Source organism: Cucurbita maxima, unplaced genomic scaffold (genome assembly GCF_002738345.1).
Source record: "Cucurbita maxima cultivar Rimu unplaced genomic scaffold, Cmax_1.0 Cma_Scf00025, whole genome shotgun sequence".
Taxonomy (NCBI): Eukaryota; Viridiplantae; Streptophyta; class Magnoliopsida; order Cucurbitales; family Cucurbitaceae; genus Cucurbita; species Cucurbita maxima.
This window is the reverse complement of record NW_019272041.1, coordinates 1,495,420-1,522,847: the sequence shown is the minus strand read 5'-3', so window position 1 is coordinate 1,522,847 and position 27,428 is coordinate 1,495,420. Positions and strand designations below refer to the sequence as shown.

Below are 27,428 nucleotides of genomic sequence, written 5' to 3'. Positions count from 1 at the left end.
TTGTAAATCTACTCTTTGAGAGAGTTGTGGTGTGTTATTATCAAACTCAAATACTTGTATCGGTTTATTCTTACGTCGTGGAAAGGATTGAGTTTGCTCTTGAACTCGTAAAAAGAGCGGTGTAACGGTTTGGCTCTGATCCGTGGAAAGAGTCGAGAAAGTTATTTATTCAAATTCCCAAGAGACGCTTGGGGAGTGGAGTAGGTCGAGTTCACTATAAAACTACGGTGTCATTTTCTCTAACTCTTTCCTATTTAATTTCAAAGTTATTATTGTAATTTATTGCATGTTCTACTTAATTATTGTTTTGACTTGAATTATTTTGTTCTAGTAATTATCATATTATACTTATTTATAAAAAGTTTCATCATTAAAAAAAAAAAATAATCACGTTTAAATACCTTTACCGTTAAAACTCTATTCACCCCTCTAAGGTTGCCATACCGATCCAACACGAGACCTTATTGGTCAAATTATGAGTAGTTGAGACGTTTAGAATTACCAACTTGCTTATCCTTAGCTACTCGCAACTTATTGTGAACAAGGTGGTAGAATCGTATCAAGTCAAGGAGCAACGAATGACTATTTATTTGAGGAGGGGGAGGCAAGGATTTGAGCAAGTTTGAAGGTGGGAATGGAGACAAGAAATATAAGACGGTCAATAACGGTCAATAAACTAGACTCGGTTCAAATAAAATTAAAATATATATAATTTAAATTTGAATATAATTTAATTACTTAAAAAGAAAATCATTTTTAGTAAGCTATTAAGTTATCATTTAATAATCTTGAAAGATTTTAGTTGTTTTTTATTTTATCTTTTCTTTTTTTAAATCGAAGATTTAATGATTATAACATATTTTTAGATTGATCGCAGCCAAAACTAAATTTTCAATTTTTAAAAAATTGAATAAAATCACTTTAAAAATACCCCAAGATTTATTTGGCATATGATCTCTGATTGCCACACGTGGATCAACCCACTTGTTAATTATTTAGATATATTAAAAACGATGAACGGTCTAATAAAAATACTAACGAAATCTTTGATAACTTTCATTGTAAACTTTTTAAAGCAAGTAGAAGCCATCGAAAAATGAAAATGTGAGATTCAACATTGGGAGAACAAAACATTCCTATAAACATGTGAAAACTTTTCCCTCTAAATCGAGAGAGAAGCCTACAAGAGAAAGCCCAAAAAAAAAAAATATCTACTTTGAATTATTCACTCACTGGCTAACTAATTAATTAATGAAAAATTGAAGATAGATGATGGTATTATTTAATGTTTAATAATAGATGGCCTAATACCTAACTTGAATAATAAAGAGGGTAATTTTTAATATTTTAATAGTATTTTAATGCATGTCCCAATATTATTACCTTATTAGTTATATAATTTTTTCAAAAGACTATACAGTATAATAATGAAACAATTTGAAATATTTAAATAAAGTAAATAATAATTTCTTTTATTTAAAACTTAAATTTATTACAACATTCGTTTTTTAGAGATTAAATATAATAATGGCTAATATATCCTTTATTAATTAAACTAGATTTTAGTTAATAGACAGCTAAATATATTACCCAATTTACTATTTATTCTTTTTTAGTTTTATTCTATTTCAGTTTTTATATTTTCAAATATTTAGTTACTTTTAATAAAATTTTAAAATTAGTCCATTTTTTTAATTTATCGAAATTTAATTAAATAATAATATTTTTTTATGAAAGAAAAAATACAAATTTGAAAATGTTTCAAATTTATAAATTAATTATTTAGTATTGTCAAATGTTAACATGGGAATATATATTTCTTAAAAATCGATAAAATAAAAATAAAATTTTAAAAAATATTTAAATTAATAAATAAATATTTATATTTTTTTAATAATGACCACACTGCTACCATTGAAAATCTCAACCTTGTCACTAAAAAATATAATCATTCTTCTTTCTGTCAACTCGGTACCTCGTTTTCAAACTCTATTTGAAGCTCATCTCTAATTTTAATGTCCAGAATTTGTTAATTTAAACCGAAATTTATTAATTTTAAAAATTTAACAACTTAATCTAAATTTCAAACATAAATGTAGAAAATATTAAAAACAAGGGCTTGTATTAAAAAAATTATAATTTAGGAAACGGAAAAAGAAAAAAAAAATGGCAAAGAAAGTAAATAAGCAGAAAAGAGAGGCAAAAGTGGAAATTCGTCCTCCATTTTACAAAATATTTGGCTGGAAGCTCATGTAGACTGCATTCTATTTAAGACTCGCCCCCATGTGAGCCTCGCCATCTTCCTCTGCTACTTCAAAGGATTTCCTCTCTCTTCTCTCTCAATTTCATTCTCTCGATTTCTTCGTTTTCACAGCAAAACGAGATTCGAAGGAGAGCTTTGTATCAAACTTTGGTTCTTTATTGATTTGGATAGGTTTATTTGAATTGAACGCCGAAAAGAGGTTCTGGAAATGGCCAAGAATGTGGGAATTCTCGCCGTTGATATCTACTTCCCACCTACCTGTGTTCAGCAGGTGAGGATCTCTCACTTTGAGTTGAATTTCTAGCTTTCCTTTACTTTCTGCTTGCTTTGCATTTGGCTTTGGATTGTATTTTGGTAGTGTTTGGAGAAATTCGTACACTGGGTGTAGCTTTTCGTTATTGTTTCTATGAATTGGTTTGGTTTTTCTTAATCTTGTTTAATTTTTGCTATAATCTTTGAGTTGTGTTGTTTTTGGTGATTTCCGATGTTGACCAGCGAAATTCGTCTGTTTTTGGTTTTTTGAATGCTTCGAAATGTTTCGTTCTTTCCTGCTTCGTTGTTTCCGATCGGAGATTGATTTTTTAAATTATACATTTTCACATGTACGTACATAATGTCTGTTTGTGTGGTGTGTGAGTTGGGCCACTGAAGCTTTTGAGCTCATTTCTGGGCTGAGGGACCTGACCCAATTGTTTGGTGGCTGCTTTTGAGCTCATATCTAGCACACAACATGTGCATATGTTGTTAAACAGCTCTCTTAGATTAAATTTTGTCTGTTGGTCTATTTTCCTTTTGTCTCTGTTTTTCCCCCTTTTTTGGGACTTCTTGGATCTGCATCAAGTTTTGAGAGGAAAAGTTATTTGTATTCAATCTCCGTGGATGTTATGTCCTTGACCAACAAACAATTCTAATAAGATTTTGACATCATTGTAATGTCAAAGAAGAATCGCGTCTCTAGAGCTCACTATTTGGTACCTTCACTTGTATGCTTGCTAGTGAAATTAATATGGTTTCTGCTTTGGCAACATAGGAAGCTTTGGAGGCTCATGATGGAGCAAGCAAGGGGAAATACACGATTGGGCTCGGACAGGATTGCATGGCGTTCTGTTCTGAGGTTGAAGATGTAATCTCAATGAGGTAGTGACCATATTGGCTACAATCTACTTGGTTCTGTATTCTGAAGATTGTTCTTAACATCGAAATTCTTGGATTTTCAGCTTAACAGTTGTCACCTCCCTTCTTGAGAAGTATAGAATTGACCCAAAGCAAGTTGGCCGGCTGGAAGTTGGCAGTGAGACTGTTATAGATAAAAGCAAATCAATTAAGACTTTCCTGATGCAAATTTTTGAGGTAAAAATTTTGGGTATTCCTCTTGCACTTTTTTTAAACGGAAAAAAAAAAAAATAAAATAAAAACAGGGGCCACCAAGAGTGAGGGTGAACAAAACTAAAAGTGGGGATTTTTATGTGTCTTCTATTTTATTGAAGTTATGATCTGCCAAAAAGTTTGTCATTGAAGTACGCTTTGAAATAGTTTAACGGATGAATTTTGTTGATTGGCCCCAATTGTGTGTTTTTTTTGGTGGATAGCATTTTAATAGAGTTTGCAGATTGAAAGTTAATGTTAAATACTTGTAATGATTTTCATGAGTAGCTGAACTGGCTTGTAGATGGTTACGTCTTTTGGTACTTATGAGGATGCAAATCTTAGTTTTTGTCTACTGCCTAGCTTGAATGGAATCCTTCCCTTGATAATATAAATATCGGTTCAAAGTTTATGTTTTAAGCCATTATTGATGGTACAATACTGAAGTTCTTATCTTTTCATGTAAGCAGAAACATGGAAATACCGATATTGAAGGTGTTGATTCAACTAATGCATGCTATGGGGGTACAGCTGCCCTTTTCAACTGTGTCAATTGGGTGGAGAGCAGCTCCTGGGATGGGCGTTATGGTCTTGTGGTGTGCACAGACAGTGCGGTATGATATAATCTAGGTTTATAATTTTTCAACATGGGAGATTTAAGTTTTTCTTGACATTGATTCGTTGAAATATATTGAACTAAAATTTTCTTGCCATATTTGCTGTCAAAATCTGCATTAATTACTGGTCCGTTCTGTTAGGTCTATGCTGAAGGACCAGCTCGTCCTACAGGTGGAGCTGCTGCCATTGCCATGCTGATAGGACCTGATGCTCCTATTGCTTTTGAAAGCAAGTTGAGGGGAAGTCATATGTCTCATGTTTATGATTTTTACAAGCCTAACCTAGCCAGCGAATACCCGGTAATCTTTAACATAATACATTGTAATTCATCGGTTATTTCCAACTTCTTCCTCTAGTTTCCATTATATTAAAAGATGTCTTTCTTTTGTATAAAACATTGTGCATTTTGTATAACCTGGCTTTTATAATTTACATAGTTTCTTGCTACATCTAGTGATTCATCTCTATAATGATTTACTTGCAGGTTGTAGATGGTAAGCTCTCCCAAACCTGTTACCTCATGGCCCTGGATTCTTGCTACAAACAATTATGTCACAAGTAAGTTCATATTTTGAATAAATTAATCGTCGTGCGGGTTGTACGTATTTTCTCTTACTTTCATTGCACTTTAATTAGGTATGAGAAACTGGAGGGCAAACAGTTTACCATTTCTGATTCTGACTATTTTGTATTTCATTCTCCCTATAACAAGGTAACATGTGTTAGAAATTGGTCTTATTACTTGTTAGTTTTCCCAGTAAAAGAATGAGGGAGGAGATGACTTAATGAATGAATTTCCTTTCATGTACTGCAGCTTGTGCAGAAGAGCTTTGCTCGATTGCTCTTTAACGACTTTAAGAGAAATGCGAGGTATATATGCTTCTTATGCTTCTTTGGTTGTTTCTGGTGGTTCTAGTGGATGTTTAAGTCTTTTCTTCTCTTTACAGCTCAATAGACGAAGTCGTTAAAGAAAAGTTGGCTCCGTTTTCAACCTTGTCTAACGATGAAAGTTACCAGAGTCGGGATCTTGAAAAGGTCTTATACATTTGAAAGACATCCTTTTAGCTGGTCATTTATCCTTCACTTTTTGTTAACTAATATATTGGATTTGCAGATAACTCAACAACTTGCAAAGCCACTTTATGATTCCAAGGTGCAACCCTCCACTTTAATACCAAAGCAAGTTGGAAATATGTATACTGCTTCTCTCTATGCAGCATTTATTTCGCTTCTTCACAATAAGCATAGCCTACTGGTATTCACCTTCTCTACTACCAATTTACACATTTGGCTGCTTTACTTTCACCTGTCTAAATGGTCTGTTTCTATGCCAGGCAGGAAATAGGGTCATATTGTTCTCTTATGGCAGTGGGTCAACCGCAACGATGTTCTCATTGCAAATCAATGAAGGTCAACATCCTTTTAGTCTCTCCAACGTTGCAGCTGTCTTGAATGTAGATAAAAAGTTGAAATCGAGGCATGAGGTATTTACTTCTATCTCATGTTTTCTACAAACCTAACAATTATGCTGTAGTGTAGACGGTAAATAGATCTCCTGAGAAATTGTATAGAGCGTAGTCAAGTTAACAATGTCCATTTTACCCTGAAAACGACCGTATCAAGCTCCTCCATGTATCTTGAATTCAGGCTTAGCACAATGATTAGTCTTGACAGTTTGAACTTCAGATGAACTGCACAAAAGTCGAACAACGATGTTGTCTCAATCATCATTTTGTATCCTATAACGTATGATAATATTAAGAGTAGGAATCGTTAAACCACCATTGAACTCAAAAGCTAGATCTGTGGTTCAGAGCCTTTTGATGATTTATAGAACTTTAGCATTTTATGGTTGTGCATTGTGTTGGACAATACAAATACGACATAGAGAGACGATTGCCTTATTAATCCATGGATTTTAACATCTAATTTTTGTACAGTTAGTACCGGAGAAATTTGTCGAAATAATGAAGCTGATGGAGCATCGGTACGGGGCCAAGGACTTTACGACAAACAAGGACTGCAGCCTCCTACCACCAGGCACCTACTATCTCACCAAAGTCGATTCATTGTACAGGAGATTCTACGCTAAGAAGGATGGCGAATGCGAGAAGCTTGACAATGGTGTGGTTGCCAATGGCCACTGAAATAAAAATGAGAATAAACAACAAGAGGAGTGTAGCCAAAGCTGTTCATCTAAATATTCAGTGTCAACGACCATTTTTCTTCTCATAAGCTATTTACAGGCTAAGATAGAAGGCAGTATGTTCCTAGCACAGGTAGTTTTCTGTTCTTTCCTTCTCTTTTTTATAGAAAAAATTGTCTCAATAATGGGTTGGCTTTATTTATTCAGAACATATTATGTTATTAACCTTCAACTATACTATTTTGAACCCCAACCATGAACTCGTGTAGATTCTCAAATACTGTTACTCATAGGCATATAAACAGATATATTCTCATGAGATATGTCCTATCTTCCAAACTTTATACCCTCTTTTCCACCCTTATTCTCATTCCTATGTCCTCAATCCGAACGCCTTTTATATAATACTGTTTGGAACAAGAAAACGAGGATGCGAATAAAGGTGAGAATAGATAAATATAACACAGTCACTTGTTTGGCCCTTCTATGGCCAGCTTCGTGGATGTGGCACATGAACTCCCGTCTATATTTACAGAAAAGGAGAATTGATATATGATCTATTTGAAGTAGCCAAAGATAGATGTTTGGATTTTTGTGATTTTTTTTTTTTTTTTTCTGTCCTTGAATATCAAGGACTTGAAAGGAAAAAATCTATTTGTTTTCGAATGGGTTGAGAGAGTAGATATTATTTGTGGAAAAGTGGTAATATGAAGCGGGAAGTTCTAGCTATGATGAATGTGCGGTAATAATAGATTTGATGATAGACATAGATAATCACCCTTCAATATAATTGAGGTATGTCTAACAACTCAAAGATTACCGATCAAAGTTGTTGTAAGAATCCATAATGTACACCAATGATTACAGGCAAAGAATTTCCTAAGAACAAATAGATATTCAGTGGGAATCAAATTGTAAGGTTCTCTTGGATGGCTATGAATGTTCCCAATATGTTACCACCAAGGTCTGGGAAGGTCTCAGAACCAGGAAGATGAGTGACCTTACCAGTTGGCTCAACTTGCAATGGATATTTAAGAAGATGGCTTCTCATTTCTGTCACTTCCTCAGCAACATACTGTCTCCAGTTTCTCTCACCCACTGATCTGATTCTTCTTACACATTCAATACTCTCTGGTCTCTCGAAACAATCCTCCATAGTCCCAGTGTGCTCTGCCCATAATGACATTCTATATCCATAGACCTGCAACAACAGACACGTTCCTTGTCATTAATGATTCTATTTCTGAACGAATGATGCTTGGGTTTACCCTCTTGTTGGCTCGGATACCATGAAAGGAAATCGAGAACAAGAGTTCAAAGAGAGAAAGAAAACCATTTTCGAGAGAATGTAATGGCTCAAAAGTCCACTAGCAAATATTGCCCTCTTTGGGTTTTTCCTTTCAAGCTTACCCTCAACTTTTTTAAAATGCGTATGCTAGGGAGAGGTTTCCGCACCCTTATAAAGGGTGTTTTGTTCTCCTCCTCAATCGATGTGGGATATTATAATCCACCCCCCTTTAAGGCCCAGCGTCCTCATTGACACTCGTTCCTTTCTCCAATCAATGTGGAACTCCCACCAAATCCACCCCTTTTGGGACCCATTGTCCTTACTGACACATCGCCTCGTGTCTACCCCCTAAGGGAGCAGCCTCCTCGCTAGAACATCGTCAGGTGTTTGACTCTGATATCACAGACAAACTCCACCGGTGAATCATTTTCCTCCTCTCTTTTTTTCTTCGTTCCATGCATTCCTCTTTCAAAGAAAGAAGTCAAAAAAAGAATCTAACGCTAACGCAACTTGCATGTGTTAAGCATATAGTTAGTGTTCTTTATGAGCCAGGATCAAACTCAGATTCTGAGTATGATTGGGCCTAACTGTGGTAGAACCTGGTGAGACCTCCACTTAGAGAGGGCGATATGGCTTAATGTCTTATACCATAAGGATTGAAAAAGGCAATGTAACAAGGGGCCACGCATACCACCCGTTTAAGAACCGGACGAGGATAACTAGAAGTACTCCAAGATTTATTTAGTTTTCTTGGACCCATTTATTTATTCCCTATTCTTGCAGCCAGTAATGACTCAATATAGAAAATCATAAACTTTTGAAACATACCTGACCACGTGGGCTCGAGCGTTTGCTTGACGACCAAGAATGACGAGATTGGTACGCGCCCATTGCTATTTCAGTGTCTCTAGTACCTTCAAGGGATCGCTGATTGATATTTGCAGATCCCAATATGACATATTCATCATCTACTATCATCCCTTTAGAATGGACATAGATCATAAAACGTCGACTCTTACGAACAAGTGACTGCATAACCAAAAAATGGTACATTAAGATATAGAATGGACAATTGGAGTATACTGTCAAAGTCAAGAAATTTAAAGCTTCACTCAGGAGGGTAATAACGAAGTACTTGAGCATTCTTTTCTCCATTTCCGGCTTCAATGCCATCTCTATCACTGATCACCTCACGGTTTCCAAGGCAAAAGAAATTCAAGTAGTCTTCAGGCTTATACTGTTCATGAAGTCCAACCTCCACTAAAGCTGTATATATCATTTCGTACATCATTTGCATTGTCCTACTCTGAAGAAAACAAAGAAGCACCGGTAAATAAAACTATGTATTCATATAATGAGAGTTGTGATTGGAATTATCAAGTTTTCACTTCAAAGTATGGCTTGCAGAAAACTCGATAACAGGTGGGCGGAGGGAAAATTGGATCATCTATTTTGTAACGATTAAAAAAAAACGCAGTCACCAGAAAAGAATGCGAGATTTTCGGCGAGGCACTGGAGATCTCGCGTTTTCAACCATCCACAACACTTGCAAAGAGATGCACGCAGCACAATCAATCTCACACACACTTACCTTCTAAGAACGTGAGATCTTCGGCAACTGCGTTTTATTTTTCTTTTTAGAATCGTTACATTGGTGTGTCAGTGAGGACGCTGGACCCCCAAGGGGTGGATTGTGAGATCCCACATCAATTGGAGAGGGGAGCGAAGCATTTCTTTTAAGGGTGTGGAAACCTCTCCCTAGTGGACACGTTTTAAAACCTTGAGGGGAAGCTCGAAAGGGAAACACCAAAGAGGACAATATCTGCTAACAGTGGGTTTAGGCTATTACAAACGGTATCAAAACCAGACATCCAGCGGTGTGCCAGCGAGGACGCTGGGCCTCGAAGGGGGTCGGATTGTGAGATCCCACGTCAGTGGAGGAGGGGAACGAAACATTCCTTATAAAGGTGTGGAAACCTCTCCCTAGCAGACGCGTTTTAAAATATTGAGGGAAGCTTAGAAGAGATAGCCCAAAAAGGATAATATCTACTAGCGGTGGGCTTGGGCTGTTACATATTTGTTCCTCAGTTGGGCTACCCGAAGTTAATCTTGAGACATTTTACAGTACATAGCTTCTAGAGTTGGGGCGTTTTCCGCTCGTTCTTATGCAACCATGGGGAGATCTATCTCCTCATTTTCTTTTTTTCTTTTTGTTTTACTTCTTTTTGTGTTGGTTTTGGTTTACAATTAAGAAAAAGAAAGAACATAAAAAATAAGATAAACTAGTTTCAAAACAAAGACTTGAGAAGCTAACAAGAAACAATAGATGAAGCAAACCTGCCAAAAGAGAATTCTTTGAATCGGAGTGCTTGTAGGAACACCTTCTGGCCACATTGGGATAACCACATACGCTGAAAACCTTTCTTTAGCTCTGATTTTCTCCACAATTTTAAGGGCAATTTCAATCGGTATTAAGTTATTAGCCCCTGCAATTATGTAAACTTTTTGTTACTTGAAGAATCCAAAAGAAATAAATAATAAAAACATATAGCTATCCAATAAACTTTCGGGCTTCTCCTAAAGATTTTAAAACGCGTTCACTAGAGAGATGTTTTCACACCCTTAAAAGGAATGCTTCGTTTCCCTCTTCAACCGATGTGGGATCTCATAATCCACCTCCCTTGGAGGCCCAGCATCCTCGCTGGCACACCGCTTAGTGTCTGACTCTAATATTATTTGTAACAACTCAAGTCCACCACTAGCCGATATTGTTCTCTTTAGGCTTTCCCTTCTGGGCTTTCTCTCAAGGTTTTAAAACGCATCCACTAGGGAGAGGTTTCCACACCCTTAAAAGGAATGCTTCGTTCCCCTCTCCAACCGATGTGAGACCTTACACTAAGTGCCCAAGGTTTGAACTTATTCTCCTATAATACCTTTACTTCCCCCAAATTCTTCATCTCAGAGTTCAGAGTTAGCTTACCCAAGTCTTTATGAGCGCTCCAATTATAAGATGACCCAAGAAAGTATTGATTTTCAATATAAATGAAGCGTTGGGCAGCACGAATTGCATTAACATATGCTGAATGTATACTCATATCTATCATCACATTCTTCCCACATACCAAGTTCTGCATCAACATGGAAAACAAAAGCTCAGTTTCTGTAAGACAATTTTGGAAAGTAATCAAGTACTTGCAGTTTTTCTCTTACCCTACTTATAGCATCTTTCGGGTCCTCAGGAAATCCTTTCACCGAATTCGAGTCGATCGAACGAAAAATCTGCAAGATCATCAAGTGTTTTACTGATTCAGTGACATCCATTAATACAAAACAGCAATCATAGAAATGAAGTTCTTAAATTTGTAATGATCAATTGCTTTTAACTCTACCTGCACGTTCCAACCTTCTGGATCATTGTTACACAAACGAGCAGCATCAGCAATTCCCAAAATCTCAGGAATTCTTTCAATTTTGAGCAATACATCTTCATTCAACCTTTTTAGCTTTTTAAGGCCACGAGGCTCTGAAGCTCTCAACCAACGCTCCTCGAAATTCGTTAGGACGTCGTATGCTGCTGGACCATCAATCTTAGAGTGCAAATCATGCCATGGTTCTCTTGGACAACCAGTAGCTGGTCCCTGTTTGCACAAACGTTAAGAGTAGTTCATAGATGAGTTCCATGAAAAGATTATGTTCATGGCATCATTAACTAAAAGCACATGAACGTCTAAACTAATTCTAGAGTATCATACTTTGAACGAAGCCAAGAAATGTATACTGGTTTTAGAAGCGTATGCAGTTTGGTATTGCATGACAGTGATGCAAGTGCATGTGTTTTGTTCATTATGAAATTACCAAGAAACTAGATAAAATGGGGAAACAATATCGATCATTTTCGATCGAACACCTACCGTAAAATTGGGGTTGTGGAAGTCATCCACGTGCGTAGTTTGCAATGTCCGAAAAAGAGGATGCCTCGAAGTATCATATCGACCTAAACATAAATCGAGGCCTCCAACAAAAGCTACAATTTTTCTTTTGTGGTGGCCAGCATCAGCATCTACAATAACTGTCTTTTGATGGTGGGTATAGATGGTTCCAGCTTCCTGTTGAGGAGAATCAAGGGGTATAGAGGAACAAGATTATACATTACATTTATAGACACCAAAAGATGATTAAAAATGGTGGAGAAAGGATTGAGTTCTGAATGTTTCTTGATAATATCAAAATGGCAAAAAAAGGAGATTGAATTGTGTACAAAGGGAGCTTCCCCTTGCAATGGCAGTGAATAATAAAATTCCATAATTCCTAACCTGCTTTTTAATCCAGCTATGACCTTTTCCACCAGATCGTGGGCACAATACCACTTGGACTGAAGAGTTCTTAAAGAACCGCCGAGTCTCCTCATCATTTGTATTCATCATCCCAACCTGCACATGTCACAAAAAATGTAAGATCCCACATCGAAAACCTCTCTTTAGCAGATGCGTTTTAAAAACCTTGAGAGGAAGCCCGAAAGAGAAAACTCAAAGAGGACAATATATGTTAACAGTGGGCTTGGGCCGTTACAAATGGTATAAGAGGTAGACACTAGGTGAAATATCAGCAAGGACATTGGGTTTCGAAGGGGGTGGATTGGGGGGTCCCACATCGATTGGAGAAGGAAACGAGTGCCAGTGAGGATGATGGCCCTGAAGGGGGGTGGGTTGTGAGATCCCATATGGTTTGGAGAGGAGAACGAAACATTTTTTATAAGGTCGTGGAAACCTCTCCACGCTGGCCCTGAAGGGGGGTGGGTTGTGAGATCCCATATAGTTTGAGGAGGAGAACGAAACATTCTTTATAAAAGTGTGGAAACCTCTCCACGCTGGGCCCTGAAGAGGGTGGGTTGTGAGATCCCATATCGTTTGAGGAGGAGAACGAAGCATTGTTTATAAGTATGTAGAAACTTCTCCCTAGTAGATGCGTTTTAAAAACCTTGAGGAAAAAATCCAAAGAAGAAAATATTTGATAGCAATGGACTTGGGCCGTTACATATATCCTTAAAACGGATTGATTAGTCACCCAAAAAGAAAAAGGAAAAAAAAAAACACCATGAAAGATTAGTCACCAGATATCTGCAGTGCATAACCAGCAAGTATTATCATGGGAAATATCCATGTCCAGTAAAAGCCATAAAGAACAATAGAAACATACAGAGTTCACATGTTTTTCAGTTACATACCGTTTTATATCCCAACATACTTGTCGAAGTTGGATCATCCCATATAAGAAGCAACACTCGTACACCTTCTTGAGACTTAGCTTTGAGTAAGTCCCCTAAACTGCATTCTTTCGCCTTTCCATCTCTAACCAATCTAACATTATGGTATACAGACCAGCCCGTAATATAGATCAAACGACGAGCTTTGCTAATCGATTCAGTGATGTCGTCCCAACAGCTCCTATGTTCATATTCAACCCCACCATGAAGCTTAAAATCTGAAGGAAGACATCCATCCTCAACATGAGCATCTTGGTACAATGTAACTTTACCTCCCTTCCTAAGAGGAAAATATGTGCCAGGAACTCCCTGATGATCAGAAGATGCATACATTCCACCGTGAAAAATGGCCGCCCGGTCTGCCGGAATATACCGAATCGACAAACTCAAGACAGCCCCAGGCTTGCAGGGCTTCCTGCTACTATTAAGGATAGGGTAGGTACCCTCAACTACATCTCCAGAGTATAATTGTTCAATAGGAATAGCAACAACACCTATAATTTGTGATCCCACAACATCATGATCTTTAACTACAAAGTGCACTTCAGCACCATAATGAGCTACAGGAACATTAAAATGCTGCATCCAAACAGGATTTTCACTATTATCAATCACAAAAGTTCTTCCTATCACAGCACCAGATACAGAGATAGTCACATAAGGATCACTAGTCACTTTTGGAGCCTTTTGCCCATCACTGTTCTTAGAACTCTTAAAAGACACTTTTGAAAGAACATCCCCAAGAGTCTTATGAAACATATCCATGTTAGGAAGATTCTTGGCTGACTTGACAGAAATATCCAAATAACCATGCAAGAGCAAGAACTTCAATGATGCATTTCCAGATGAAAATGGCAAAGATTGATTACTTTGACCATGTTGTGACCCAAATGACAAAGTTTCAAAAATCCGACCAGCCATTAACAGAGAAGAAACAGTAGATAGATAGCTCAAAAGCAAAATCTTAAACCAAGCTCAACAAACAGATATCAATAATTTCAAGCAAGCAAACAGGGCATATAAAAGATTTCGAACAAAACTGAATCTGGGTTTGCGTTGAAGATGAATATTGTTGACTACTTGCCTCAGAATTAGCAAATGGCCGTGTGGATCGGCTGATCCTTTAAATAAAGAACATAGTATATTGACTGGAACTTCAAAAATGGGCGATTTCAGGAAGCTAAGCAACATGATTGGGTGGCTTGAACCTACAAACAACGACACTTGCGAGGAAGGAGAGATCGGGATTAAAAAAATGGATTGTAGTGAACAATAGGGTTGACCAAGGATCAAATCCACCAAGAAAAGTCGCCCACTGTCGAGCAGCCGACCCCTTTAACAAATATTAAGCTCAAATCGTTGAAAACTAAAGTTTGTTAATCATGTTTAAAATCTATACAAGTTTATTAGAAGGGCATTGAAATTTGAGAAATTAATTAAAAAGTTTTGAAGGAATTAAATGGTAATTTTAAAAATTTTATATAAAGATTATGGGAAAGTGAGTCAAACAAGTGAAGATGTAAGCCGCCATTGGAAGGAGACTCCAATGGGGCAGCTGCTAATGAAATAATCCAACTTGGAAGCTCCGCAGCCTGCGCCTGCGCCTGCCCTGCCTACCAATCCCAACTTTTGCACTTTGCAGCCGTCCGCCATCAATCACAAGTTTCTTCAAATTTTGAAACTTTTAATTTTCTCCCCTCTTCCTCCCGATTGGCCAAAGACTCGCCAATAATTTATAAGAGTTTTTGGAAGCAATATAGTTTTGTCCGTCGTCGTCGGTCCTACTTATCTAACACGTAAAAAAATATCATTCACTCCTTCCTTCATTTTCCGTCTAAATTTAATGAGAAATTTTCTCCTTACTCGAGATGGATAGAATGGACATCTATAATTGTAATTATGTATCTAAAAAAGACGGGGTGTGGAGATATGTTTTTAAAAGAAAATTGATGGTAGAATATTAGCACAAGACGACATTAATTGATTTCAAGACGTTAGAAAGGAATCTTAGTCTAAATAATTATTTTGTTTTTATTTACGAAAATTAGTTGAATGGCTATTCTTCATAAATATCTTATTTAAAAAAAAATAGCTAAAAAGAAAATTTTGTGATCAACATGCTAATTTCATTAAAAATAAATATTAAATTATAAGTTTAGTTAGTTAAAATATATATAATATATTCAAGTTTTTATCTAATAAATTCCCTAATTTTAAAAATATCTATTAAGTTTATTAACAAGTTGACTTATTCAATTTTAAAAAAGAATTAACTAATTTAATAAATATAAAATTAAACTTTTTTTTTATAAAAGAACACTAAAACTTTAATTTTGTTTAGTAGAACATGAATTTTATAAATATAGAATAAGTCAAAAACAAATAACAAATAACGAAAGCTTAAAGAACTTTTTAGACATATTTTCAGGAACTATACTCAAGACGTGTATTATACGGCTCCATCCAGAGTTTCCATTGTTGGGCCTTGCTATTGAACAAATATCTATGCATGTATTTTTAACATTGGACTCTTAAAATTTTTCTAAATCATATGATTGGAGGGTTTTAGCATTTGTGATCTAAGGGTTGGCTAGAGCTACTGTAACAGTCTAAGTCCATCGCTAGCAGATATTATCCGTTTTAGCCTGTTACGTAGCGTCGTCAGCTTCACGTTTCTAAAACGTGTCTGCAAGGGAGAGGTTTCCACACCCTTATAAGAAATATTTTGTTTCCCTCTCTAACCGATGTGGGATCTCACAATTCACCCATTTGGGAGCTAGCGTCCTTAGTACCCAACTCCTTGTCCCAAATAAGGGTTTGGATTTGGATGTACGTCAACCCCCTTTGAAAGTTATGCCAAGCTATTTCTAAGTGTGGGCATTGATTTCTTCCTTAACCCTCCAATTTTTTCTTACCTCTCTACCTGGTATACTTTTTTGACAGTTGGGCATCAAATCTCATACATTAAAAATAACCAAGAAACTGTAGAAACAGCCTAGTATCAGTATTATAATGTGTCCAGGCTAGCTGAACTAAGAGGTGTAAATAAAACAAATAAGAACTTTTAAACACAGAGGGCCAACAATGAACTTTAAAAGCAGCAAACGACTCGACCTAACAACAACAATCCAGCTAGTAGATATTGTCCTTTTTGGGCAGTAGATACTCTTCTCCACAATCGATGTGGGACCCCCCATCGGGGCCAGCGTCTTTGCTACCACGCCACCTTGTGTCCACCCCATCGGGGCTCAGCCTCCTCGCTAGCACATCGCTCGTTGTCTGGCTCTGGTACCATTTGTAATAACTCAAGCTCAATGCAAGTAGAGATATTGTCCTCTTTTTTTAAGTTTTTCTTTTCGAGGTTCCCCTCAAGATTTTTAAAACAGGTATGCTAGGGGAGAGGTTTCCACACCCTTATAAAAAAAAAATGTTTCGTTCTCCTCTCCAACTGATATGGGTTCTCACGATAAGCTCTTACAATTAAAGTATCAGAAAGAGACCCAATGACAAACCCAGAAATGATAGCAGAATTTAGATACTATGCTGGAATGAGTTGTGAAAACTGATGACTTTGAAGATGCATATTAGTAGTTAGTTGGGTCAAAAGATGTGAATGTTTATGGAAATAATAGATTTCAAGCCTCATCCAGTTTGCAATCCTCATAATGAAGCCTCACCCAAGTCCCCACGCACATTTAAACCATAGAATGGACTAGTCAACTCGGTCACAAAAAGGCTATGAATGTTCACCAAATCCAAGCTAAAGTTTTGAAAAAAATTAGTTTAGATTTTTGGAATATAACTAAGAATTCAAGATGAAAATATTCAGTGCGAAACTAAACACAATTTACAAAAACTAAAAGCTTCTTAATAACCATCAAAGGGGTCCAATCTCAAGAATCACAACAGAAGTTGCTCCATTGAATATTACAGTATCAAAAGATACTGAAATCTTGGTTAAAATGAACGTCAATTCTGTAGACGTTTCCATGAACTTGCTTCTAATATGCAAGGTACAGGATTCTAAGAACAAATGTGAATGTGATGGTGAGGGTTGAAAATTCGCCCTATAACAAATAAGGTCATTAATGCTTTTGAAGTAGTTAGCTATGAATCTTGTTGCTATTTCTACAATCTCAATTATAAATCACAGGAGATTTTGTTAAGAGTATCTTACGCAGCGGAGGCTCATTGGAAGCATTTCCAGATCGGAGTCTGTCCGAAATTCTTGCGATGTTGTTTCTCCGCTACAACCATCTTGTTTTTCCTTTTCTTCTCATCAATTTTGTTTTCATCAGCCATCAGTTGATTGAAGCTCAAACCCTAATCGACCCTGCTTTTGACCAATCCCTTTCTCCCTTCGGCTCACAGGCAGGCAGAGGAAGTTTCTTGGGCCGCTGCATTGAGAATGACGACGGCGCCACTTTCACTGTGCGGAACAACTGCTCCTTCACAGTCTGGGCCGCCGCCATACCAAGCGGTGGCCAACGGCTCCACAGCGGAGAGGCTTGGAACTTGAAATTACCATTCGGAGCTGTGGGACGCGTTTGGGGCAGAACCAATTGTTCCTTCGATAGCTCAGAGCGTGGAAATTGCGAGACCGGCGACTGCGGCGGCGTTCTCCAATGCCAAAGCTCCGGCGCACCGCCCAATACTCTCGTTGATTTTGCACTAAACCAATACAACAATCAGGATTTCTTCCGCGTCTCCCTCGTCGAAGGGTTCAATATTCCAATCGAATTTAAGCCGACGTCTAACGAATGCAGCCAGAGCGTTCGTTGCGCTGCCGACATCAACAAGCAATGCCCGACGAAGCTGAAGGCGGCCGGCGGCTGCAACAATCCCTGCACCGTATTCGGAACCAGTGAATATTGTTGCGGTAATTCTTCAAGGAGTTGTGAGGCCACAGCGTTTTCGAAGTTTTTCAAAGAGAGGTGTCCAGATGCTCTTAGTTACCCCGCGGACGATACGGCTACAAAATTTACGTGTCTTGGCAAGACTAATTACGACGTCGTTTTCTGCCCCTTCCGACCCTAAGATGAGGATCCATGCCACGTGTAAATTTATTTTTTAAAGTATTTCATAAAAATTTAATTTAGTTTTTAAATATTCTAAAAAGATTTAATTTTTTTTGTTATAATTGTTGGATGATGAAAGTCCCACATCGGCTAATTTAGGGAATGATCATGGGTTTATAAGTGAGGAATACTAACTCAATTGGTATGAGGCCTTTTGGGAAGCCCAAAGCAAAGCCATGAGAGCTTATGCTCAAAGTGGACAATATCATACCATTGTGGAAAGTCGTGTTCGTCTAACATGGTATCAGAGTCATGCCTTAAACTTAGCCGTGCCAATAGATTGACAAATCCTTAAATGTCGAACAAAGGACTCCAAAAGGAGGCTCTCGAATGTACGAAGGCAGTCAAAAATGACTAAGAACAAAGGACTCCAAAAGGAGGCTCTCGAATGTACGAAGGCAGTCAAAAATGACTAAGACTCCAAAGGAGGCGCTTATGCTCAAAGTGGACAATATCATACCAAAATGACTAAGACTCCAAAGGAGGCCTTCCCAAAGCGACTAAGACTCCAAAGGAGGAGGCCTCCCATGGACAATATCATACCATTGTGGGGAGTCGTGTTCGTCTAACACTAATATCATTTATAATAGCTTAAATTCCTACTCAGTCATGGTCAGTCTTTGTCCATTATATATATATATATATATATATATAATTGTCAACTTCACAATTTGATTACAATATCTTATAAGGTCAATGTTCAATGATTGCCAATTTCCAGAACGTCTTCTTCCCCAAATCCCAGCGCTGCGATGTCGTGTGCGCGCTACAAACATCTCCTTTTCTCGATTCTCCTCCTCGATTTTACTTTCACCAATCAATTCATCCAAGCTCAAACCCTAATCGGCCCTAATTTTGACGAAGCGCTTCTGCCCTTCGGTTCACACGCAATCACCGGCACTCTATCCACCCACTGCAATCGCCACGAATTCGACGGTACTATCCCTTTCACTTTGCGTAACAACTGCCCCTTCACAGTTTGGGCCGCCGCCATACCAGGCGGTGGCCGACAGCTCCAAACCAACGAGGCTTGGGTTATCAACGTACCCTCCGGCACGACAGGAGGTCGCATTTGGGGCAGAACAAACTGTTCCTTCGACAAATCTGGCCGTGGAAATTGCCAGACCGGAGATTGCGGCGGCGTTCTTCAGTGCGTAACCTTCGGTTCCCCACCCAATACTCTTGCTGAATTTTCACTTGACCAAGTTAACCATCTGGATTTCTTCGACGTATCTCTCGTCGACGGGTTTAATATCCCGATGGAATTCACACCGACGTCTAACGGATGCAGCAGGGGCGTCCGTTGCGCCGCCGATATCAACGGGCAGTGCCCTAAGGTGTTGAAGGTGGCCGGCGGCTGTAACAATCCGTGCACAGTGTTCAAGACCGATGAGTATTGTTGCAGTAATGCTTCCACGAGTTGTAAGCCCACAAATTATTCGAAGTTTTTCAAAGGTCAGTGTCCGGATGCTTACAGCTACCCCATGGATAATGCAAACAGCACATTTACTTGTCCTGGCGCTGGCGCGACTAACTACGCCGTCGTGTTCTGCCCCTCCTAGAGCTGGTGAGTCACTATCATTTTGTTTTGTTTTATTGGTATTCCTTCCTGCTTAGATTGTTTTATAATCTTGTCATGAGTGCATATAAACATGTTCTGAATGCATTTATAGAAATCCCCAATAGGTAAAGAACCCATCAAAGAAACTGATGTCTGGATTCTGATGAAAACCTTTAGCTACTAACAATCCTTGTGACATTGAATAGAGCCCATCTGGATTTACCTTAGTCTAAAACACCCATTTATGGAACGAGGCTCTATGTATGGTTCTTCATCAAGGCCGAGATTTCTGCACCCATAGGTGTTAGAGGATTGTTGGGAGGGAGTGCCACATTGGCTAATTAAGAGGGCGATCATAGGTTTATAAGTTAGTAAGGAATACATCTTCACTAGTACAAGGCCTTTTGGGGAAATCAAAGGGCAAAGTGGACAATATCTTACCATTATGGAGATTCGTGAAAGGGGAATCACAGTCTCCACAATGGTATGATATTGTCCACTTTGAGCATAAGCTCTCATGACTTTGCTTTGGGCTTCCCTAGAAGACCTCATACCAATGGAGATGTATTCCCCAAGTGGGCTTAACTTTCGGCTTAAAAACACCAACTTTCTCTCGAGTAATCATAGGATGAGCTAGTTGACATGAAGGTAATGGAGCGAGAGATGAATATCCGTGTTAGATGAATTGAGGCATTTATGCCGATTGTGAGTTGGGCTTGAGACTAAGTATACGCACTTGTTGCTACAAAACTGAAGCTTATGTGTATTATACGGTTGTTAGTATGAAAAACACATACAACCAAAACTAAGTAAAGCTGAAAGAATCCAAGGATTATTGAAACAGTACCTGGATTGGTGACTTTCCTCCTAGAATTGCAGCAGCCATCCCACCAATAAGTTAACAACATGGAAGCTCGACCAAGCAATGTAGGACTGGTTTCGACAATATGTCGATGTTTCTTCTCAGCTTGTCCATTTTGTGCCCGACGTACATGGACAAGAAAATTGAAACTTTATGCCCAACTTTTACCGCATTGTCGTTCAACGTGTAGGAAGTCGTTGAACCAGTGGTTATCAATATAAACAAAATCAGAGAAGGAAGAGTACTCGTGAGCTTTAGTAGCTGGACATTCATGAAATCCATCGGTTATCTTTGCGTGAATGTGCCAAACAGAAGTGTGTACTCTTGGACATCTTGATTGGAGTAGTTGGATGTCTTCAAGAGTGCGAGTTAAACAAGAGTGTGAGTTAGACTTCTACTCTAAGGCTTGACTTAGGCTCTTTTGTTGCACTTATTTCCATGGCGTAAGCATATTATTCAATGAAGTATATCATTTGAATCTTTTTCCTGCTTCTATTTGGTCAATCCATAACAAATAGTATTATGCTTTAAGTACTAAAATGGTTGAGGTATGTGAAAAAACTCCACATGAGGGAGAATGAACATGTTTTACTCGGTTATTTTCGGGATAACTCAACCACCTCCGAAATAAAACGAGGTGGTGACTATTGAACAAACTTAGTACGTAGGAATGTAGCTAGATTTGTTTTCAAAGCATTACATCGGAAGGGTAATGCCCATTGATCATTTTGTATAGGTTCAGGATAACTCAACCACTTACAAGTTAAATCGAGGAGGTGACTATTGGACAAACTTAACACGTAGGAATGTAACTAGGTTTGTTTGCAAAGTGTTACATTGGAAGGGTAATGTCTGTTGATCCTTTTGTGTAGGTTCAAGATAACTCAACACTTCCGAACTAAATCAAGATGGTGACTATTGAACAAACTTAGCATGTAGGAATGTAGCTAGGTTTGTTCGCAAAGCGTTGCATCGAAAGGGTAATGCCCGTTGATCCTTTTGCGTTCAGGATAACTCAACACTTCCGAACTACATCGAGATAATGACTATTGCACAAATTTAACACGCAGGAATGTAACTAGATTTGTTTGCAAAGCATTACATTGAAAGGTTATTGCATGTTTGTTTTTTTAATGTACTAGGATCTTTTATAAATAATATTTTTTAACATCTAATATATTAAAATATATATTTTATTCAAATTATACTTAAATATCATAAAATATTTCAATGGGGTTTCAATTAATTTGATTTTTATTCCAATTTCAAATATATTTTTGTATAATATATCTAATATATTTAATTATTTTAATATTTAATATATTAATTACAATAAATATTTTTCTTTTATATTTAATTAATCTAATCATTAATTTTTTTTAAATTAAATAAATCATTTTAGTGTTACTATTGATACTAGTAAAGAGAACTTAAGGTCCGTTCAAATAATATAAAATTAATTAATTAAACTCTTTAATTAATCAATTTTTATTCATTAACTATTGATCACTCTATTATAGATCTAGAGTTTCACTCGGATGTACTATATGATAGGTTGTGTCTAATAATATAATCATTACAAATAAGTTGATATTTCATAATTTGTTTGTACTTATAACTGGTTAAACGTTCATTTTACCCATATAATTACATTTTATACCTTATGATCTCGTAATGAATAATTAATTTATGATCTAACCATAAACTAAGTCCTTCACGTGCTATTGAGAGGGTGGAACTCTATTATTCATCTCAAAATTAGCACACAAGGGAATTACTCATCTACTTACCCCTAAATGGAAATGAGTGGATTTCATCTCTTGAAATTATGTTTCAATTTCTCATTTGATTAAAATTTTAAAATTGTAGACATTGAATTCGTCTACAAAAATTATTCTCACTAGTCAAAGGACAAGCTTTCACGGGCCGGAGTTCCTAACTCATTCAAGATTAAAATGAGTCTCTCATGATCATCATGTGAAATATTAATCTTCTCAATTAACTTATTTATAATGAAAAATTAAATATTTCATAATCCGGTCTTATACAAACTTATTTTACACGATACTTTTACTCACATTTCTCCACATTAAATGTTTAATTTGTTACAAAGGGTGTCAATATCAACGGTATTACCGGATAAGACACTCAATCTTATTCATATACTATAGACCCTTTAGATCTTTTCATATGTCAACCACGTACTCTTAACAATTATACTAATAATTTTGAATTTGGCATACAATGGATAATATTAATAATTATTTTAAAAAATAATTAATTAATTACACGATTTTAAAACATAGATCTCAATGTTGCGCACACACCTTTTCAACCTCTCTTCCTATACCATTTTCATTCCATCCATGTCACACAAAGAATCATACATTTAGAATAGTAACATTCGTATCAAGCTAGCTGGAATGACCAAGAATTGATCGGACAAAATCTTTAACCAATCAATTTTTTCATTAACCCAAGGTGACTCGACTATAGATTACGAATTGCACTCTCATGTAAGGTAGAGAAATCATGTCCACTGATACAACTATAAATGCTCATATGACCATTCACGAAACGATTTATAGTTCCAATTCGACAAAATTCTCATTATACCCCTAGTTTCATTCCTCACTCCTTTAAGCCTCAAAGTTCTCTATTGAATCTACCACAATTTCACCGGGGGAAAATTGTTTATACAGTGAACGAATTCCATCTTGTATAGGAATGTTTTGAACTTTGTAATTGAACGTGCTTTCAAAATAAAAAACTTATTGGATAAACATTCATATCACACGTAAATTAAAGAACATACTAAGCATATATTGAAAATTACAACATACTCAAAATTCAAATGAAACTATACATATGATAAGTTTAATTAATGGGCCATTGCATTTTCTTTAAAGGCCTTACAAGAAAACTATCAAACATATTGTGGTCGATCTTATACTATTTCATTGGATACGAAAAAAATAACAAATAATAAGAAAAATATAGAATAAATATTGTATTATGATAATTAGAAGGAAAAAAAAAAAAGTAGCTGATCTATGTTATCATGCATCATATACATATATATATATATATGTATATATGTATATATATATATATATTATTTTGGCGCATATTTTACATACTTGCCAGCACGTAGTAGACCTTTATTATAAATAATAAATAAACCGACCAACAAAAAACTTATTATTATTTATTTATAAACAGCTGAAATTCCCATGACCAATAATATTTAAGAAAATTGTAAATGGGTTTGCAAATATAATAATTTAAAAAAAAATTAAAGTTTTTTTTAATAATAATAATAAATAAATAATGAAAAAGAAAAATAAGATTTAAGAATTTCGTAATCTGAAAAAATAATAATTTTACAAATATATTTAAATCACAGTCGGCGATTTTAAAATAAAATGTTATCAAAATAAAATAATAAATAAATAAATCCAACCGTTGACTCTCCCGAAAGAAAGGAATTTTAGAATTTTCAGAAATTGTATTATTTTAAATGATCACATTAAAAACTGAATTCTTAGATGATTTTTTTTATTTATTTAATTGGGAATTGAAGTCAATTTCTAACTTTTTTAAAATATAAAAAATAAAAGTCCATTTATATTTATGGTGGTGTATATATATGTATAATATTGAGACAATCTATATATATATATATATATATATATATATATATATATATATATAATTTATTTAATTATTTACAATGAATTCTTAATTTTCTAACCACAAAAATAATTTTAAAATGATTTTCTAACCACAAAAATAATTTTAAAATGTAAATATTATATACGTCAATTATAATAAGGGATAATGATAAATTCGCTCAGTTATCATGAAATATTATATTATATTTTTTTAATAAAATTATTACGTACTTGAAATTTGTACGTCCTGTCGGGAATTAAAATAATGTTAAAATGTACAAGTACATCCAATTTCTAACAACTCTAAAACATTACTTGACTTTTGTAATTAAAAAAAATAATAATTATTATAAAATAAAATAAAAAAGAATTATTTGACTTTGAGTTGCTAAGCTGATGATTGTGAGTGCGGGTCACGAAAAGCCAATTATTTAGCTTTGAACCTAATCGGTTTAACACGTTATAAAAAGGAACCAACATAGAACTCAAGGCAGGCAATTTCACAACTTTGTTACAAACTCTTCTAAAGCAATGGCTTCCTACTTCCCTCGTCCGAGCTTTGTCGCCATTGTCGTCGTTTTCGTTTTGCCGCTTATGATGCCTGGGATCACAATTAGACCGGTGCTCGCCATCTTTCGACCGAGCCCTTGGAAGATTGCTCATGCTACCTTTTATGGTGACGAGACAGCATCGGAAACAATGGGTATGTAAACCTCTATCTCATGATAATAACGGTAATTTAATAGTTAAGGATGTTTTGTATTGATAGTACGGATTTGCATTTCAGGAGGAGCTTGTGGATATGGAAACCTCTTCACGAATGGCTATGGCATCGACACAGTGGCTTTAAGCTCAACACTCTTCAATAATGGCTACGCTTGTGGAACTTGCTTTCAAATCAAATGCATGCAATCCAAAGCTTGTTACGCTAATGTTGCTTTCACAACGGTGACGGCCACCAATCTCTGCCCTCCCAATTGGTCTAAACCCTCCGACAACGGTGGCTGGTGCAACCCTCCGAGGGTTCACTTCGACATGTCGAAACCCGCCTTTATGAAGATTGCCAACTGGAAGGCCGGGATCATTCCCGTTGCGTACCGTCGTGTTCCATGCATAAAAAAAGATGGCATTCGATTCACACTCCAAGGAAATGGGTACTGGCTTTTGGCGTATGTGATGAATGTCGGGGGCGGAGGGGACGTGTCCGGGATGTGGGTGAAAGGAAGCAAGACAGGGTGGATTAGAATGAGCCATAATTGGGGAGCTTCATATCAAGCATTTTCCACGTTGGTTGGACAATCACTGTCTTTTATAGTCACCTCGTACACCACCAAAGAGACCATCACGGCTTGGAATGTTGCTCCTTCTAATTGGAAGTTTGGCGCGACCTACAAAGCTAACGTCAACTTCCGTTGATGTCGAGAAGTTACTGGTTGATAGTTTTACACTGTTGAATATGAGACGGTGTAAAGACTAACAACTACAATGTGAAGGCGGAATAATTTTTTTTTCTATGTGAGGTGTTTCGGCTCGAATAATTTAAGTCAAACCGACTGAAATACCCTTTAACTTTATGGTCAACTCGGAGCTTTTTTGTTTTAAAAGCCGGGTTGGCTGGTTGTCGTTTTATATATTTGAAAATTTTGTGTTATTTGCTTATAGGCAACTCCATCTTGTAAAGAATGGTATTTTCTATGTAAAAATAAATTAAATTAAATTAAATTTCATATATTACGAATAGTTACTAATTGACACGAAATTTTCAAAAAAAATACAATAATTTAAAGTGTAAAACAAAACAAGTTCATACAAGGACGTTGTTCACAAAATACACTATCAAGACATTCCATGAAATCATAAAATTCGAAAAAGTCAAGACATTGACCTATCTCGACCTTTATAGCTCCACAACTAGTGCACGCCCTCACCTCGACTGCACAACCCAACTTTCTTCTAAATCGAAAGAGTGTAACATGAATGAGTATATAATACTCAGTAAGTTGTTTACTTATAGGTCATTAGTTCGTTTTTAAGTCTTATGTCCTTCGTAATAAGTTAGATGTCTCATCTCTGAGTCGTAGGCTCTCTTAGACTATCATCTCTATTCAATTGGAATCACCCAAGCCCAACATAGGGTTTCGGTTTGATAACTTCAAAGTTCTTCATCTTTCAACACTCTTGAGGTTCTCATGGGTTCTTAAAGTTCGACTCTTCGGAGCTTACTATCTCGTGAAGTATATCTTAGGGTTCTAAGGTATCTTGAAGAGCTATTTACTAGTCCCTTTCATTATCATTATCATCATCAACCTACATAGCATAGGTTCTTGAGACACAACCTCGTTATAGTTCCAACTCATAGCTCTCATAATATTGCTATGGGCAGTGTCTCAAGTTCTCTGGTAGTATATAGTTAGTGCCTCTCTAGTAGGTTGTAATATTGCTATAAGTAGTGTCTCAAATTCTCTAGTAGGATATAGTTAGTGCCTCTCTAGTAGGTTTCACAACGTCAATATCATTAAAGAGGGAGTGACCCTCATGTCTGTCAAAACTCATCTACCTATGTGGTCATTTGCCCTTATATGAGAAAGAAACAGACTTATGTATGGATGAAAATCCTCTAATTGCATCCACAAGGCATTCATATGGCTCAAGAAGATTCAAAAGAGCTCAACTATATTGGTACCAACTCATTATCATATTAGTACAATTACTTCCTATGATTAAATCTCTTTATAAGCCGTTTTTTTCGACATATTTTTTGTTAGATCAACCTAACGAATTCAAAAATAGGGTTATAATCTATCCCAACCCAACCTACATCTTTTTTTACGATCCAAGCCCAACCTACATATTTTGTTAGATCAACAATCCAAAAATAGGGTAGTAACAATAAAAAAACAGAGTTAGAACCCAACTCTACTTTTAAGATTATTATGAAAATCAAGAATATTTAACATATGTTACCACTAAAGATACCATATTGAATGTTTTATATTTGAGCTTAACGAGATTTTAGTTATAAATGTAAATGTATTGCGAATAAATTGAATTTTTTAATAATTAAAAATAAAAAAAAACGAGATTTTAGTTATTAATGTAAATGCATTGTAAATAAATTAAATTTTTTTAATAATTAAAATTAAAAAAAAAAAACAATACGACAACTCAACTCAATCTAAACATAAGCATAGAAGACGGGATTGGATTGTGAACCCCTCAAATCAATTTTTTTCCAAGGCTCCATATTTGTCATTTTAATTACATTGAAAAAAAAATAAAAAGGTAAGTCCACTTAAAACTGTTCAGAGAT

The 27,428-nt window shown here is 36.2% G+C and overlaps 5 protein-coding genes across 7 annotated transcripts; 4 read left to right on the top strand and 1 right to left on the bottom strand.

Moving 5' to 3' along the window:
- Positions 1-2,272: 2,272 nt before the first annotated feature.
- On the top strand, positions 2,273-6,731 carry LOC111498400 (hydroxymethylglutaryl-CoA synthase-like). Its single transcript, XM_023149632.1, has 12 exons — positions 2,273-2,534; positions 3,294-3,400; positions 3,481-3,613; positions 4,099-4,242; positions 4,387-4,545; positions 4,731-4,804; positions 4,883-4,958; positions 5,061-5,116; positions 5,194-5,281; positions 5,361-5,501; positions 5,581-5,730; positions 6,187-6,731. Exons 1-12 carry the CDS (start codon positions 2,472-2,474, stop codon positions 6,391-6,393), a joined length of 1,398 nt encoding a protein of 465 aa, XP_023005400.1. The 5' UTR covers positions 2,273-2,471; the 3' UTR covers positions 6,394-6,731.
- A 434-nt stretch (positions 6,732-7,165) lies between these two features.
- On the bottom strand, positions 7,166-14,332 carry LOC111498336 (phospholipase D beta 1-like). Its single transcript, XM_023149523.1, has 10 exons — positions 12,905-14,332; positions 11,994-12,110; positions 11,592-11,786; positions 11,070-11,318; positions 10,891-10,959; positions 10,661-10,808; positions 10,018-10,166; positions 8,816-8,986; positions 8,509-8,709; positions 7,166-7,593 (listed from the first exon to the last, which is right to left on the bottom strand). The coding sequence occupies exons 1-10, from the start codon at positions 13,862-13,864 to the stop codon at positions 7,300-7,302; spliced, it is 2,553 nt and encodes an 850-aa protein (XP_023005291.1). The 5' UTR covers positions 13,865-14,332; the 3' UTR covers positions 7,166-7,299.
- A 2,097-nt stretch (positions 14,333-16,429) lies between these two features.
- Positions 16,430-17,995, top strand: LOC111498470 (protein P21-like). Its single transcript, XM_023149738.1, has one exon. It carries the CDS (start codon positions 17,177-17,179, stop codon positions 17,978-17,980), a length of 804 nt encoding a protein of 267 aa, XP_023005506.1. The 5' UTR covers positions 16,430-17,176; the 3' UTR covers positions 17,981-17,995.
- A 724-nt stretch (positions 17,996-18,719) lies between these two features.
- LOC111498469 (protein P21-like) lies at positions 18,720-21,580 on the top strand. Of its 3 annotated transcripts, none has more exons than XM_023149736.1 (2): positions 18,720-19,588; positions 21,448-21,580. In XM_023149736.1, exon 1 carries the CDS (start codon positions 18,774-18,776, stop codon positions 19,581-19,583), a length of 810 nt encoding a protein of 269 aa, XP_023005504.1. In that variant the 5' UTR covers positions 18,720-18,773; the 3' UTR covers positions 19,584-19,588; positions 21,448-21,580. The 3 variants fall into 3 exon arrangements, with proteins under 3 accessions (XP_023005504.1, XP_023005502.1, XP_023005503.1); XM_023149734.1 differs by lacking the exon at positions 21,448-21,580 and adding an exon at positions 21,181-21,423; XM_023149735.1 differs by lacking the exon at positions 21,448-21,580 and adding an exon at positions 21,317-21,423 and having other exon boundaries at positions 18,721-19,588.
- Positions 21,581-24,613: 3,033 nt separating this feature from the next.
- Positions 24,614-25,800, top strand: LOC111498471 (expansin-A7). Its single transcript, XM_023149739.1, has 2 exons — positions 24,614-24,821; positions 24,906-25,800. Exons 1-2 carry the CDS (start codon positions 24,650-24,652, stop codon positions 25,532-25,534), a joined length of 801 nt encoding a protein of 266 aa, XP_023005507.1. The 5' UTR covers positions 24,614-24,649; the 3' UTR covers positions 25,535-25,800.
- The last annotated feature ends 1,628 nt before the right edge of the window (positions 25,801-27,428 follow it).